This window comes from Somniosus microcephalus, chromosome 5 (genome assembly GCF_052327205.1).
Source record: "Somniosus microcephalus isolate GS21.2 chromosome 5, FLI_Smic_1.0, whole genome shotgun sequence".
Taxonomy (NCBI): domain Eukaryota; kingdom Metazoa; phylum Chordata; class Chondrichthyes; order Squaliformes; family Somniosidae; genus Somniosus; species Somniosus microcephalus.
In genome coordinates this window covers 44,358,114-44,373,351 of record NC_140991.1, presented here as the reverse complement: position 1 = coordinate 44,373,351, position 15,238 = coordinate 44,358,114, and the positions used below count along the sequence as shown (strand labels likewise).

The 15,238-nt window shown below is 39.8% G+C and overlaps 1 protein-coding gene across 1 annotated transcript in view; it reads right to left on the bottom strand.

Moving 5' to 3' along the window:
- The window catches only part of gtpbp4 (GTP binding protein 4), a 31,858-nt gene extending 16,890 nt beyond the window's left edge, over positions 1-14,968 (bottom strand). The window contains exons 1-8 of the mRNA XM_085987592.1: positions 14,860-14,968; positions 11,466-11,636; positions 8,761-8,864; positions 7,511-7,647; positions 6,263-6,363; positions 4,190-4,282; positions 2,279-2,470; positions 273-338 (exon numbers count right to left, since the gene is read on the bottom strand). Coding sequence (XP_085843718.1) covers positions 273-338; positions 2,279-2,470; positions 4,190-4,282; positions 6,263-6,363; positions 7,511-7,647; positions 8,761-8,864; positions 11,466-11,636; positions 14,860-14,907 — 912 coding nt within the window. The 5' untranslated portion in view covers positions 14,908-14,968. The remainder of the gene's footprint in view (positions 1-272; positions 339-2,278; positions 2,471-4,189; positions 4,283-6,262; positions 6,364-7,510; positions 7,648-8,760; positions 8,865-11,465; positions 11,637-14,859) is intronic.
- Positions 14,969-15,238: the final 270 nt, after the last annotated feature.

Genomic DNA, 15,238 nt, shown 5'->3' with positions numbered 1-15,238 from the left:
GTTTTTTATTAGACCTAGTGAAATATTATGGGCCTACAGTAACATTATGCTAAGGATAGGATAAGGCCATTCGGGAGCTTCACACTACAGTATATTTCATCGAAAAGAATTTAGCTACATTTTATTTCTATATTTTCTACAAAGTGAAAGGAAACTGACCAGTCATCTCCTGCACCACGAAAAAAGGATCATACATCTAAAAATAGGGGGTGCATATATGCAGTAATTGTTAGCTTTAATGCTACACACCATCACCCAAAAAAGATACTGACCTTCTGCTCTTCAGGAAGTTCAGCTATCTTCTTCACATCAGATTTGTTTGCAACAATAATCAGGGGCTGAAACAAAAAAGTAAACAGTGAAGTGAAGTAAGCCAATTTTCTTCCATACAGAAACATTGATTGAAATATCATATATAGAATTACAACACAGAAATGGGTCATTTGGCTCAACCAATCCATGTTGGTAGTCCCCATCGCATATAGCAGGCACATTTGTGCTAACACAATTTGCCTGTTATACGTGGCAAACAGTAAAACCATCTGAATGAAGCTGCCCAAAGTTTCCATTTTCTGGCTCCCTCCCGTAGATAACAGTGCAAACAGCTGATGGATACTTCAGGCATGTTCAATCAGTTGTTTGCCCTGTTAACTGTTATCTACTGTAGGGAGGCAAGTTGGAAAGTGGAAATTTCAAGCAACTTTAACCAGCTGAGTTTTGAAAACGTTAAGTACTGAACTGCACAAAATAGCTGCCGTGCTTAATACGTTTAATAAGCACCTTTGTAATTGATGCCTATGGTAATGACAAATGGTTAGTGTCATTTGCCCGATATAAGCTGCAGTCCATGATGAGCACGAATGGTGCAAGTGGTGGGGACTGTATTTATCCTTCACTGCAGCAGTAGTCTTAATGCCATGTGTATGCCTAATTCGCAAATACCGTTATCCCCCTTTCCTTCAACCACCTAAAGAATCCATTCTTACAAGTTAACACAATCAATAATTCTAGTAGTGCATTCATAGGATATACGGCACAGAAACAGGCCATTCGGCCCAACCAGTCCATGCCGGCGTTTGTGCTCCACTTGAGCCTCCTCCTGTCTTTCCTCATCTAACTCTATCAGCATAACCCTCTATTCCCTTCTCCCTCATATGCTTGACCAGCCTCCCCTTAAATGCATCAATACTATTCGCTTCAACCACTCCATGTGGTAGCGAGTTCCACATTCTCGCCACTCTCTGGGTAAAGAAGTTTCTTCTGAATTCCCTATTCCACAGTCTCACAACCCTCTCTAAGAAGTTTATCTGTCCTAAATCTCTTGCATTTCATCATAATTATTTCCCTTCAACTGTCTACCGTCAAAATTTTAAACACTAGCAAATCATCTCTGTTCTAACAAAAACTGACCCAAATGTATCGGTAGCACAGGTAATGGGAGTAAGTAAAATGTCAAAGGAGAACAACTGGATTAAAAAGACAAACTTGCATTATGTAGTGGCTTTCACAACCTTAGGATGTCCCAAAGCACTTTACAGCTAATGCATTACTTTTGAAGTGTACTCACTGTCGTAATGTAGAAAACATGGCAGCCAATTTGCACACAGCAAAGTCCCACAAACAACAATGAAATAATGACCAGTTAACCTGTTTTTAGTGATGTTGGTTGAGGGATAAATATTGGCCAGAATTCTGGGAGAACTCCCCTGCTCTTCTTCAAATAGTGCCGTGGAATCTATAAATCCACCTGAGAGGGCAGACGGGGCCTCGATTTAACAACTCATCTGAAAGATGGCACCTCTGAGTGCAGCACTCCCTCAGTTTTTCACTGGAGTGTCAGCCTAGATTTTGTACTCAAGTCTCTGAAGTGGGACTTGAACCCACAGCCTTTTGATTCAGATGCACGAATGCTGGCACTGAGCCACAGCTGACACTTCAGCTGCTTAGATTAGGTACTTAGCTTAGACTGTCCAGTATTTGATTTTGTTTGTTAAGCTGAGTACTAAAGGTCAACTTCTTCACTTGTGTACCAGTTAAAACTCTGCATGTACTTGCTTAAATTAAACTAATAGCATTAACCTAGAGGGAACATTTTCTAATGTCAGCAGGAGACAGCAAGCACAGTTTTGTACCAATGTCATTTTTCTCAGCAAAATGAACACTGACAGGAATTTAATCTATCTTGAAGTATACAGGGATGCTGCATATAGTTATAATAAACTGCCAAAATTATTAAAAGTTTCAACTAAATTTTATACATTCAAAATGAAGATTTTACCTTGTTGGCAAAGAGAGGCTGAATGCTTTTGAAGAGATCCAGCTGTTCCTCCACAGTGTGACCACACTGTTCAGACACGTCCATCACATATAGAACAGCAGCACGGAGGTGAGCCAGCGCAGTGATCGCCTGCATCTCAATGGTATTCCGCTCCTCCAATGGATGATCCAAAACACCTGGTGTGTCAACCACCTAATCCAGGAGTATGACCACCTTTAGTACCAGCCTTTCCTCTGAATGTTTGATTTTTCATTTAAGAATTGACTATAACATTGAACATTTCAACACGTCACCAATAGACACCAATCATATCCGATGAACCCTATTGCACGTCAGACACTGAATAAAAGGACATCAACATTTCAGTAAACACCTGTAAAAATTGTTCTAAACAGAAATTAAGATTCTGGTCTTTTAGAGGAAGGGTGACGCAGCGAAAAACTTTCAGCTGTACATTGACTTATGCACAGCACTATTATGTCTGATTGTGAACCAGCACAAGCAGAATTTCTCAGAGCAACCAAACAGAGGAAAAAATCCTGAGGGGGTAAAAAAGGTTACCACTAAATCACTGTTGTATTATAAATATTAACCCAATTTCTTCAACGGGTCTCCAAAACCAGAAATTATTTATTGTTGTGGAGGACAGCCCCCAATAACAACCCTTCATTGCCACATTAAAATCTCACTACATGCAAATGCAATCAGAATCTAATCACCGCTGGATAGAATGTTTTGATTAATGAAAGGACAGCGTTATAACCATTGCAAATACAAAATTAGGAATAGGAGTACATGATCCCGAGGGGCTAGCACGTCCCATTGAGCTCACTCTCCCATTTTGACAGCCATGTCAGCTCTATCTTTTTAATCCCAATTCTCTGTCTATTCCTTAATGCTCTTGCTTTCCAAGTAAATATCCATCTCCCTTTAAAAAACTTGATTTATTCTGCACCCATGACCTTCTCAGCAGTACATTCCACATTATCACAATCCTTCATATGGGGGAGAAAAAAATCTGGATTCACTTTCAACTCAGTTAAGATTATACATATCCCGTTGTTCTTGATTTTCCTGCTGGCGATGGATGAGCTGTTCCCCATCTACCCGGTCAATTCCTTTCATTATTTTAAATACTTCATCAGTCTACATCCTCAAGTCTGTTACTATCCTCCTCATTCTTTACTGCATTTCAGAGTTTTGTTGTCATCTGGAAACTTTGACATTATGCCCTGTATACTCAAGTCCAGGTCATTAATATATATCAAATAAAGTAGTGCCCCCCTGACTCTGGGGGGCACCACTGTTATACTTCCTTCCAGTCTGTAAAACAACCGTTCACCACTACTCTCTGCTTTCTGTCCCTTTGTCAATCTTGGATCCACGCTGCCACTGCCACTTTAATCCATGGGCTTCAATTTTCCTAACAAATCTAATATGTAGTACTTTATCAAGTGCCTTTTGAAAGTCCATACGCACATCAACAGCACTACCTTAATCAACCCTCTCCGTTACTTTAAAGAACTCAGTCAAATGCGATTTGCTTTTAACAAATCCGTGCTGGCTGGCATTTATTAACCCATATTTTTCCAAGTGACAATTAATTCTCTGTCGATTCCTTAATGCTCTTGCTTTCCAAGTAAATATCCATCTCCCTTGTTTCTCTATAGATTGGCGGCCTTGTAGATTCCAGACTCCTCCTTGAGGTCAGAAAAACAGGAAACAACTGTTGTGCCTAATGTTTTGCATCTGTACAAGGTCAACAAATTCAAAGCGCACGTTTATATGAACTTCTAAGGTACGCTTTTTAAAGTACAATACACAAGATAGGATTTTATGCTAGTATAAACCTGTAACTCTTTAGAACACAAAATACATGAGGAAATATTTTACAAGTTTGCGAACACTAACCTGCCAGCGGAGGTACTTGTAATCCATATGTCCCACAAACAATGACTTTGTGGTAAAAGCATATGGTTGGACCTCAACATCAGCCCGAGTAATCTGCAAGCAAACATTAAACCAATTAATGTATTTAATTGTAAATGCAAGATTTTAATACAAAATAGAACCAAGAATATAAAAATTGCAGAGAATTCCATATTTATTGCATCAAAACATAAAATTCAGGATAGCTTTAAAACAATTCATCAGCAGCTATTATGAAGTGTCTTGTTTGTTACTGCATACTATTCCAGTTTCAGAATCAGCAAAACTGGCACTGATTCCTGTGTCTAGAGTTATGCTGTAAACAACCCATCAGTTATTTTGCCCAAAATGGTCTCAGACTAACAAAATTTTGCACATTCTAAATACAGAAGAAACGTTTATAATTTGGAAGCAAATTAATGATACAAAAGTGAGGAGTTTGCCGGGAACAGAATTTATGATTTTTTCCATCGGACAGGACAGCGTAGCACATCATGTGTGAAGTATAGCTAAAAGTGGTTTGCCTAAATATTTTTTAAAAACTTGACATTCTATCACACATGCCCTGAAACATGTGAATAAAAAATTGGCTCTTATATGTAATTGTTTATTGTGTATATCCTTTTAATGATTTCACATTTTAAAAGCCCTGGCAGCCTGTCTTTCAATTTCTAGACTGGAAAGCTGACTGTCCCATAGAAGCTATTCAATTAACAGATCCCTGCAAGTAACATGAATCTGAATGTGCATGATCAGAACTCTGCCTTCCTCCACTTCACAGCAATGAAAACAGTGCAACTGTAGCTCCGGAGAGGCATCATCACTAAAATCCCACTTATTAGAAATAATGCACACACATTTAATCAGCTTTGAACCCATGGCTATGTTAAAATGGATCAAATGTATTAAATACAGCTGTAATAAATGTTAGTGTTGTATACCTATACAGGAAACTCTTCTTTTATCCGGCACCGACGGGACCAGCGTGGTGCCAGTTGATCAAAAAGTCCGGATTAGAGAGGTATACTCTCTAAGGTACGAGAGCCCCGTACACGGCCACAGATCCAGGTGTCCCTGTTGCATGGCAACAGGTGCAGGAACCCCGGTTACACGGCCACTAATATGAAGTAAAACTTACCTGAACCTACTCCTGAATTTTGCCGGTTAAGAGAGATTTCCGGTTATTTGGGTGCCGGTAAAAAGAGAGTTTCCTGTATTATTTTTACACATGGTAAGATGTCTATTTAACTTTGATTTACATTGACATTCTTTACCATTATCTTTATGCTTGGGCATGTGTTATGATGTTTATGATAATTTGGCTAAACTGAAGTTTTGAAACTGAAAAATATATTCTTATACTCAACAATTTGCATTTACAAAACACTATTCACATAACAAAATGTTTCAAGAAGCAGTGGGCACAAACCAGAAAGTAGGAGACAAAGTAGGTGAGGTGACCAAAGGTACAGTCAAAATGTTTTGAAGAAGCATTTAAAGTTTAGGAGGAAGGTAGCATAACAAAAATGAAACATTTTAAATCTAAGATTTAGCATGGTACTGACTTCATTATTTGTTATGGTAGCAGAATTAAAGCCCAGCTTCACCCACAGAAATCATGTCCCAGCATAACTTAATACAAGTGCTACAGATTTTAGTGGGTTTCTCTGTGCCTGGTGTCCAAGCAAATATACACTTGTAATATAAACTGATGGCACTTCATTACAGCTACCAGTCTTGGAACAGAAGTGCAGTATGACTACAACCTAAATGCCAAACTCCATGGACATTAAACTGTCCCTAAGATAACATTATCATTGCACTGAACAAATAGACAGATTAACTGCCAAAGAACCAAAACAGCTTCTGAACTACTACTACAAGCCATTTACCACATTAATAACTTTAGAGGTTTTGTGATTAGTTATGGTGTTCTACATGCAGGAGTTAGATTATTTTGTACTACTGTTGTCACCATACTTTGCCTATAATGGCAGACCGTTTTAACAGCTGATAAAGGGCACAATAGGCATACAAATAAAATTAAACACACACCTTGTTGATAAAGCTGGATTTTCCAACATTTGGGTACCCACAGAGCAACAAAGTCCTCGTGTTGGGATCAATAGATGGCAGACGAGAGAGATGTTGCCGCACTGAAAGAGAAGGAATATTAAAGCACTTATTTAACACATTCTAAGCCATTGGATGCTAAAAAAAAACAATGGGACTTACTGCTGAAACGCATTCATTTTATTGAGAACAGACCAGCTGTTTTAGCCCAATCCATGGAGAAAAGATTTCAAACTAAAGATGTAAAATGTCTAATCCATCCTAAATGGCTGGGTAAGAAGTAATCACTGTTAAATACACTAAAAAATTTTTAATGAAACTTTACTTTCTGAAAAGCTGTGGATAAATCTAATATATATGTATGTTCATAAGTTGGTCAGGAATTTCCTGGGTACTGCAGCCAATCCATCGCCATAACTTTGCCGAAAGTGCGGCAGAAACCCTGCAGGCGGGGATCCCACCACACATCCAGTGAAGTTACGGCAGTGGAGAAGGAACAGCTTTGGGGAAGTTACCAGACAGACTTTATTTGTATCCATCATTTTGAAAACCACGATATGTCTGGTCTACTCTCTCACTTTTATAACTGCCCCAGGAAGTGTGAGAGAACTACATCAGTTGACTCTCTTCCTTGTGAAGTTTTGCATTTATTTAACGCCTTATCAGGTTGAAACATCTCAAAATTCACAAGAGAATTTACTTTTGAAGTGCAGTGATTTGTTATTTAGGTTTGTAGGGCATTGCTATTATTCTGTGACAGCAGCGTCCTACAAACTGCAATGAGATAAATAATTAGTTAACCTGTATGGGTGATGGAAAAACAACTCCCCCTATTCTTCAAACAGTATCACTGGACCTTTAACACATCCACCTGAACAGGCAGATGAGATGGTATCTTGGTTTAGCACCTCATCCAAATAGACCTCACCTCTAAAGACAGAACGTTCCATCAGTACTGTACAGGAGCATCAGGAGAGATTAGTCCTCGAGCGGGGTTCAAACGCACAACTGTCTGACCCAGAGGTGAGTGTGTTACTAACTGGGACAAACTGTTGGCAAGCATAGGAAATACACAAACACCATATGCCATCACACCAATAAAACCAGTTTAAAATTTTACACCCAAGTGTTGAAATACAGATTCTATGGATTTTGAAAGTCATCTCAAAAATCTCTGAACAAAATGATCTTGAACCCTAATAAATGAGTATATGAAAGTCTGGCACTTACCTTGTTCCAAATACTCTAAACTTTGTTTCTGTCGTTTGAGAATAGTACACATTCGCCCTAGCGCCGCACGCTTCAGTTGTTTGCAGCGGTACAGAGAATCGCCATACTTCAGCAGACGTACATAGTCCTTAGCAACACTAATTGAAAATTAGATTTTTGTTTAGGCCCAACTAAACATAGGAGTATAATTATATATTCTAAAAAAGTAATTCATAAAAATAATCTGAAACAGAACAAATGCAATTTTTGGCAGGTCCAAGCTCGGTTGTTCATTGCTAAATACAATTCATTTAGTCTGGAGCAAAAAATTGACAAAAAATATTTGCATTACTTCATCACTAATTTGTTAAATATACAGAATTTCAAACCTGAACCAGGTAAATGATCATCCTGCTGGGTGTTTTTTTTAAAGATTTTGTGCACTGTGACAGTCACACAAAAACTATTACTGCACGTAACTACTCAACCATCGGATGAGTAGCTTTAATACCATAAGCTGCTAAAGTAACCAAGTTACAATTTTGTCAATTATGCTTGCTGAGACATCCCATCTATTTACTATGCTATTTTCATACTTTGTTGCTACCTAACCTAACACAGCCTACCCATTTCCAACTTCAGAATCTTGTACCTACCCTTATTTCTGCTTCCTGCTGGCTCCCACAGTCTGCTTTGGGGGTGGGCATAACTTTCAAAAAGCCAGGTTTTCAATTGGCTTACTTGGAAGGCTCTTATAAGCCAATTGACAGGATAGAACATAAAAGATCACATCACAGATGCAACCAAATCAATTTTTGACATGTTTTTATACAAACATGGAATGGAACATCTGACCTGAAGCACTGGATAATTTAAGGTTTTAAATCACTTCCATCTTCCTTTTTAAAAAATAAAGCGAGGGTTATCTGAATTATAGACTTCGTCACAACCATCAGCAGGCCAACTGAAAGCTGTGGTGCATTGCCTGAATAGGAATGTCAGATAATTATTTCCCCTCGCTGAGATGGAACACTGCTGCAAAGTCTAGCAAAATATTCATTTGGGATAGAAGAATTCAAGTGTCAGCTGAAGCAAGGAATCAAGCTTGTAAGCTCAAGATTGCAGCCCAGCACCCTATTCTACTACACGTGATGCAGTCCCGGTTCTTTACTACGCATTACAGCAATCCAACCACAGTACTTGGATAGCAACAACTGTAAGACCACTGCCACACTACTTGCATTAAACAAACAGATGAATGTAAATCTTACTTGTCAATGAGGTTCTTTGCAATGTTAATCTGCCCTAATGCCAGCTTGTAGTGATCTTTGTCGTACAGCACATTCATCAAGTCAGCATAAAAAGGGTGTATGTCCTACAAAGAAACAAGAAAGGTTTTGCTATTCTTAAAAGTGCAATTAATTTCTGACATTTTATGACGCTTCAGTTCTTTAAAACAGCCGCTTTAAATTATGACTGACAAACGAATTTAAATTGGCATTATCTGACAAGTTATGTTTTGAGATACCAGAGATTTTCAGCTATTGCTAGTGTAGAGTATGGCTTAAGCCAATTAATTGGAGAATCATTATGTTGAAAATGAAGTTCTCCAATTTTATCATCTCTACTAAGCAAAATGTATTACAAGATTGAATGCATTAAGAATCAACTGGTATCACAAAAGACTTCTATTGAAAGAATGTTCCCATTCATTGACATCGCCTGCCATATCCCCAACTGATTATAGGATTAATAAGCATCATTAACATTTAAAAAATAAATTTATGGTTTTTAATGAGATTCAAAATCCTTTCATACTGAAAATCTGTCCAAAAATGTACATGTATCGCATCCAAGCGCACTGCATGTTGATATCATGCATACAACGCATGTGTCTCTGGACCCAATTTTGACAAACCCTGGAGGTCAGCTGTGTATGTGGACTATATAGTCGCCATATACAGTAGGTCAGTATCGTGTCTGGGCTGTGCAATAGCAAAAATTGAAGGTCAGTAATATAACTGACACTGCTGAGTCAGTACAGTGCAATTATATTTAACTTGTTTAAAATAGCAATACATTGTGGAGTCAGTTGTGTTTTAGTGGAATTCATCGTGTATGCAATGTGCAGAGAAAATATTGTGGACCAGTCTTGGAGCAAAAACTATTTAAGCAGGAAATAGCTGTGGAGTTAATGGAATTAAAATAAAAATTTGTTTATTAGAATCATAGAGTGATACAGCACAGAGGAAGCCATTCAGCCCGTCACACCTATGCCGACTGTTTGAAAAGCTCTCCAATTAGTCCCACTCCCCTGCTCTTTCCCCATAGCCCTGCAAATGTTTCCCCTTCAAGTATTTATCCAATTCCCTTTTGAAAGTTATTGTACAGGTATTATTTCTCTTCATGTTAACACAAGTTCCTTGAATGAGTTGGAGAAGAAAACAATCCTTGTGTCACTGGAATATTTGGAATTACAGTAAAAAGGATCATCTGTGGATTGGGCAAGCAATTATAGCTTAATGTTTATCTTAGCTGTGAAGTCTCTTACTTCTTTTCTTGAATTTTAGCAATGCTCCCAATAAATACTGATTTTTTTCTGGGGTTTTGGGTACCCAATATCCCCCTCTGACTTTTGGTTGCTAAAATTAGCAGGAAGAAAGGTGTTGCTCAGTTTTAAAAAAACTAACAGTACAAATAATCCTTATGGATTAAGTACAGGAAACTTTGAGTTATCCGGAGGCGAACCGTCCGGCAAGCTCGAGCCACCGGCAAAAATCAGGAGCCATTTTTTATTCTTTTCTTTGCTTTTTTTGAACAGTCAAGCTGTGCAAGGTCTGTAGCTAAGCAACAGCTTCAGCTAGAGATGCTACAGAGACGCTTGCCGACTGTTTAGAGGCAGGGTTTGTTGATTCATATGGAGATGAAAATCTCTGTTTCAACATTAGCTCTGGAGTGTACGGCAGTTTGGAGGGAACAGCAGCAGCTCGGTGCCGGATAGCACACAGTTTCCTGTAGGTTCATCACCACCTAAAAATGTCTTTTGCAGTGAAATATATTAAAGTAAATTAACCATTACTGTGCTGAAAATACTTTCACCAAATATTTTAACTATATGGAACAGAAGAATATTAAAAATACGCAGCAATATCTCAAAGTAAGCCATTTTAAATCAAAAATCACAATGAACCTTTTCAGCCAACTCTCATTTGACATTTCTCTACACTAAATGAAACAATATGAACTACAACATATCAATTCCATAAGTATTAGCTGCATATGATGAGATATATAAATAAAGTACTTTAAATTCATTTGTAATTAAAACTAGCTGGGGGGGGGGGCCCGGCGTTGCCAAGGCTTTTTTGTAAAACAGCAGTTTACAGGGCCGCGCGGTTTACGGCCGGCCGCTCCCCCGCTCTGTGTCTCGGGCCGAGCGGTTGTCAGGCCCGGACCGAGTGACCCCAACTCACCTCCCGCTCCGGCGGGCCGCCGCAGCTGCCCCACTTGCTGTTGAGTAAAAGCAGTGAAAAAAATGGCGGCTACGTTTCGGGAGGCTGCAGGATTAGGTCCCACCCACACACAGAATGAAACGCCCCCCCGTGATGCACCGATTGGTCAACCATCAGGTCACTGAACTGTAGGATTGGTCAACCATCACGTCACTCAACGCTAATGAGCGGTAGGATTGGTCAACCGCTAATGAGCGGATTTTTGAACGTTTTTTGTATACTGTCCGAACAATTTTTCGTCTGACCAAAAAGTAAATACGCCTATGAAACTTCCCTAATCATAAGCTTTCTTTTGATATAACATATGTGTAGGTACGCTCTATAACTTTTGAGTGTATAGCGGACAGACATACAGACGGACGGTTCCTTTTATATAGATAGATAAAGGTAATAAAATAAGATGACATTCAGCACAAACATTGTGCCAATTTTTTAAAGCTGCCACACAACAATGACTGACTTACATCAAGTTTCGGAAAATCAGTTAGAATCATGACGAGGCGATCATGATAGTTTTGTTGAGTAAACTTAATCTTTCGCATATAAAAGTGACGAATTCGGTTAATTTGATAATTTTTGTGAATCACAGTTGGTGTCTTGCGCTGGGTTTTTGACAACGTCAGGTCGATGAAGTCCTAAAACAAAAAGATAGAAAATTTTAACCTACAGCAGCATTTCTGATCAAAAGAGTGACATTTCACATTTTTTTGCAGGCCATAAATCATTTGAGTTTTATCACATCACAAAAGCTTCCTCTGATAGGTTATGGCAATTTTAAAATTCCCTCTAGTTCAAATGAACACAAAAAAACCAAGATCATCCTGTGGCAAATCCGGCCATTGTGTATGTTGCTGTAGGTTATCACAGCATATCAGCTGCATTTCCCACTACTTTGTGGAGTTACCTATGCAGTGCATATGAATTATGAAATGCACCAACACCACAGGATTTCTAACTGCAATGTAAACTTCACCTCTTCCAGCAGCATGAGAACAACTTGAGACATGTTCTCTACCGTCTTTTAAAATGTGTGTTGCCCTCAGCCTTTCACATCAACCAATACTGTATGGTTTGTATTGGAGTCTTCTTTTGGCAGCTCATCTGTTAAGTTTTGAATGCGAGTGGAAAACCACTGGATCCGTTCAGCTGGAATTGGAAATACAGCATGGAAAACCATGGCTGTGATTCTACAAATTAACACTGAGGGAGAGTCACGTGTAGAAATTTTTATGTGGCTTTATATTATTTTCAACACATCTAATACAGCAAATCATTCCAAAGTGCTTCAGAGATGAAATCAGAAAAAATGGACGCCATGCCAAAGGACAAGTTAGGAGGAGGTGAACAAATCCATGGTTAAAGAGGTAGGTTTTGAGGAGAGGCAGTAGAAATTAGGGAATGAATTGCAATGTGTGGGAATTAGGCAGCTAAAACCACATGGTTCGGGGGAGGGGGGGTGGGGTGGGCACAAGAGGCTAGAGTCAGAGGAACAGGGTTTGTGGGGAGGGGATTTCAGGAGGTTACAGAGATAGGGGGATTTAAACATGAGGATGAGAATTTTAAATAAGTCAGTGCCTATATAGTTCAGTGAAAACAGGGGTGATGAGTGAGTGGAACTTGGTGTGGTACAGGACGCAAACATCAGAGTATTGGATGAGTTGAAGTTTACGGAGGTGGAGGATGAGAGTACTTCTCCATTTTCTCTCACATCTCCCTGATCTCAGCTTGTCTATGAGACCGACCTCCCTCCTGTCCCATGACCCCATTCCCACTAAACTGCTGACCACCAAACTTCTCTTTCTGTCCCCCATGCGAATGAAGTTGTAAATGGCTCTCCCCGCTCTGGTACTGTCCCTCTCGCTTTCAAAACCACCACCACCCCCCATCTCAAATAAAAAGCACCCTTCACCCTCTGCCGTTGCAAACTGCCACCTTAACTCCAATCCCCTTCTCTCCAAAATCCTTGAACACATGGTGCCTCCCAAATCTGTTCCTGCCAATCCATGTTTGAAACTCTCCACTCGGGTGTTTCAGGGATGAAAACCTCTAACCGAAGTCACAAATTACATGCTCTGTGACTGTGACCATGGACGTTGCTATTGTCTCAAAATCATAAAATTACGTAAAATTCACATTTCAGCAACTTTTTGGCACTCCAGATAAAACTAATGCTGATCTGTAACACTAGTACACTAATTGCACTGACATCCGTTACAGAACTATAATAATTTTCAGTTTAAATATAAAAATAATAAACATCTGCAAATTAATGTAAGCAATTAGCCACAAGGTAGCTGGGATTAAAATTAATTTGTCTTAAAATTTCAATACATTTTGTACATTACAGAATTGGAATTATCAAATATGAATTAAGCAGCATAAATAACAGAAAACTGGGAATTCAGCACTTAGCTTTTAAAAAAATTAAGAGTTGAATAACCTTGAATTGAGAAGTGGACTGTATATTAAACTTATGATCTTGACATGGAAAATGTAAAGCACTACACTCGAGACAATAATATCGTTGACAAGTCCAAAGACACAAGACCTTTTCTCAAGCAAATAAAGACATGCTGTTTTAAAAATTAAAAGGCGGAATAAAATCAAATTTGCTTTCTGGAAGAATACCATTTTGGCAAACTTCAGCTGCTTAAAAATTCACTGGACTGCACACAGAATGAAGAGCTGCAGAGTAAGGCAGCAGGAGATATTTAAAGAGGCGAGGGAGGGGGGCTGTGACAACCCCTCAGTCTGCCTGCACTGGGGCGGCCCTTTACTACTATAATAAAGGGTCGACCCTAAACGTCTCCGACATCACAACAGTGACTGTACTTCAAAAAGTGCTTCATTGGTTGTAAAGCGCTTTGTGACGTCCGGTGGTCGTGAAAGGCGCTACACAAATGCAAGTTTGTCTTTGTTTGACAGGAGACAGAGCTTCATAGCCCATCCCAGTAAGGGAAATTATCTGCATCACATGGAGGATGGTGAAGTTAAGTTAATCTGAGCATTGAAATCCTTCACTACCGTCAGTATTGGGATATTTAAAACATGTGTACAATTTTAAAACAAATATCCCAAATGAACGTGTCCTGGCCAATATTTATCCCTTAATCAACATCACTAAAACAGATTATCTGCTCATCGTTACATTGCTGCTTGTGGGAGCTTGCTGTGCGAAAATTGGCTGCCGAGTCTCCCGTATTACAACAGTGACAACACGCCAAAAAAAAGTACTTATTGGCTGTAATGCGCTTTGGGACGTCCGGTGGTCATGAAAGTGGACTGTATATTAAATATTATGATCCTCACATGGAAAATGTAAAGCACTACACTCGAGACAATAAAATCGTTGACAAGCCCAAAGACACAAGACCATAAATGCAGGTAACAACAGAAAACGCTGGAAAAACTCAGCAGGCCAGGGCAGTATCCGTGGAGAGAGAAACAGAGTTAACGTTTCAGTCGAAACCCTTCCTCAGAACTGTAAGTCTTTCTTTCTTTCACGTCTCTTTCCGGCACAAGAACGACAGTCGACTACCAACCATTTCTTTTAAAGAAAGGACCCCCCCGGGGTGGGTCAAGCTGGCGAACACATTACTAAGATTAAAATAATCATAACGTGTTTAAGTACACCGGGTGTGTGTGGCCCCGACCGTCCCTTTCCCCGTCCCCAGTCCCAGGCGGCTGCACTGGCAGCGGGTGGGAGCGGGCCGTGTAGGGAGAGACACGTGTACACGGCCCGCCGGCTCGGGCCCGCTCACCCCGCCTCGGCCAGGCCGCCAGCCCGAAACTTCAATGTGTCTGTGTATTAACAGCAGGTTCAAACTCCCACAAACACCAATCCCTCAGAAAACGCACCTTAGCGGACGGCACCACCGTGATCTTCTTAAAATTGTAGAGCGCCATCGCTGCTCCCTGCTCGCCGCCAACAAGCAGCGCACGCAGGATGGTCAGCCGCACTCGCTGTTGCTCCTCCTCCGAATAGGAGGGTGATGATGATAAAGAAACAGCGCCCCCACCCCACCAGTCCTCCTATCTCATCCACGAACTTTCTCTCCAGAATATGCCAAGCTGTTGGGAGCAAATTTTGACTGGGGTGGGGAAATTAGCCCAATTAACTGGTCGTTCATAACGTTTGCTATTTGTGAATTCTTGCTGTGAGCTTTTCTTTTACCTGCGCCACAACAGTCATCGCTCTTCAAACAAAGTGTGTGCAGCACTTTTGAGATGTTTCTGA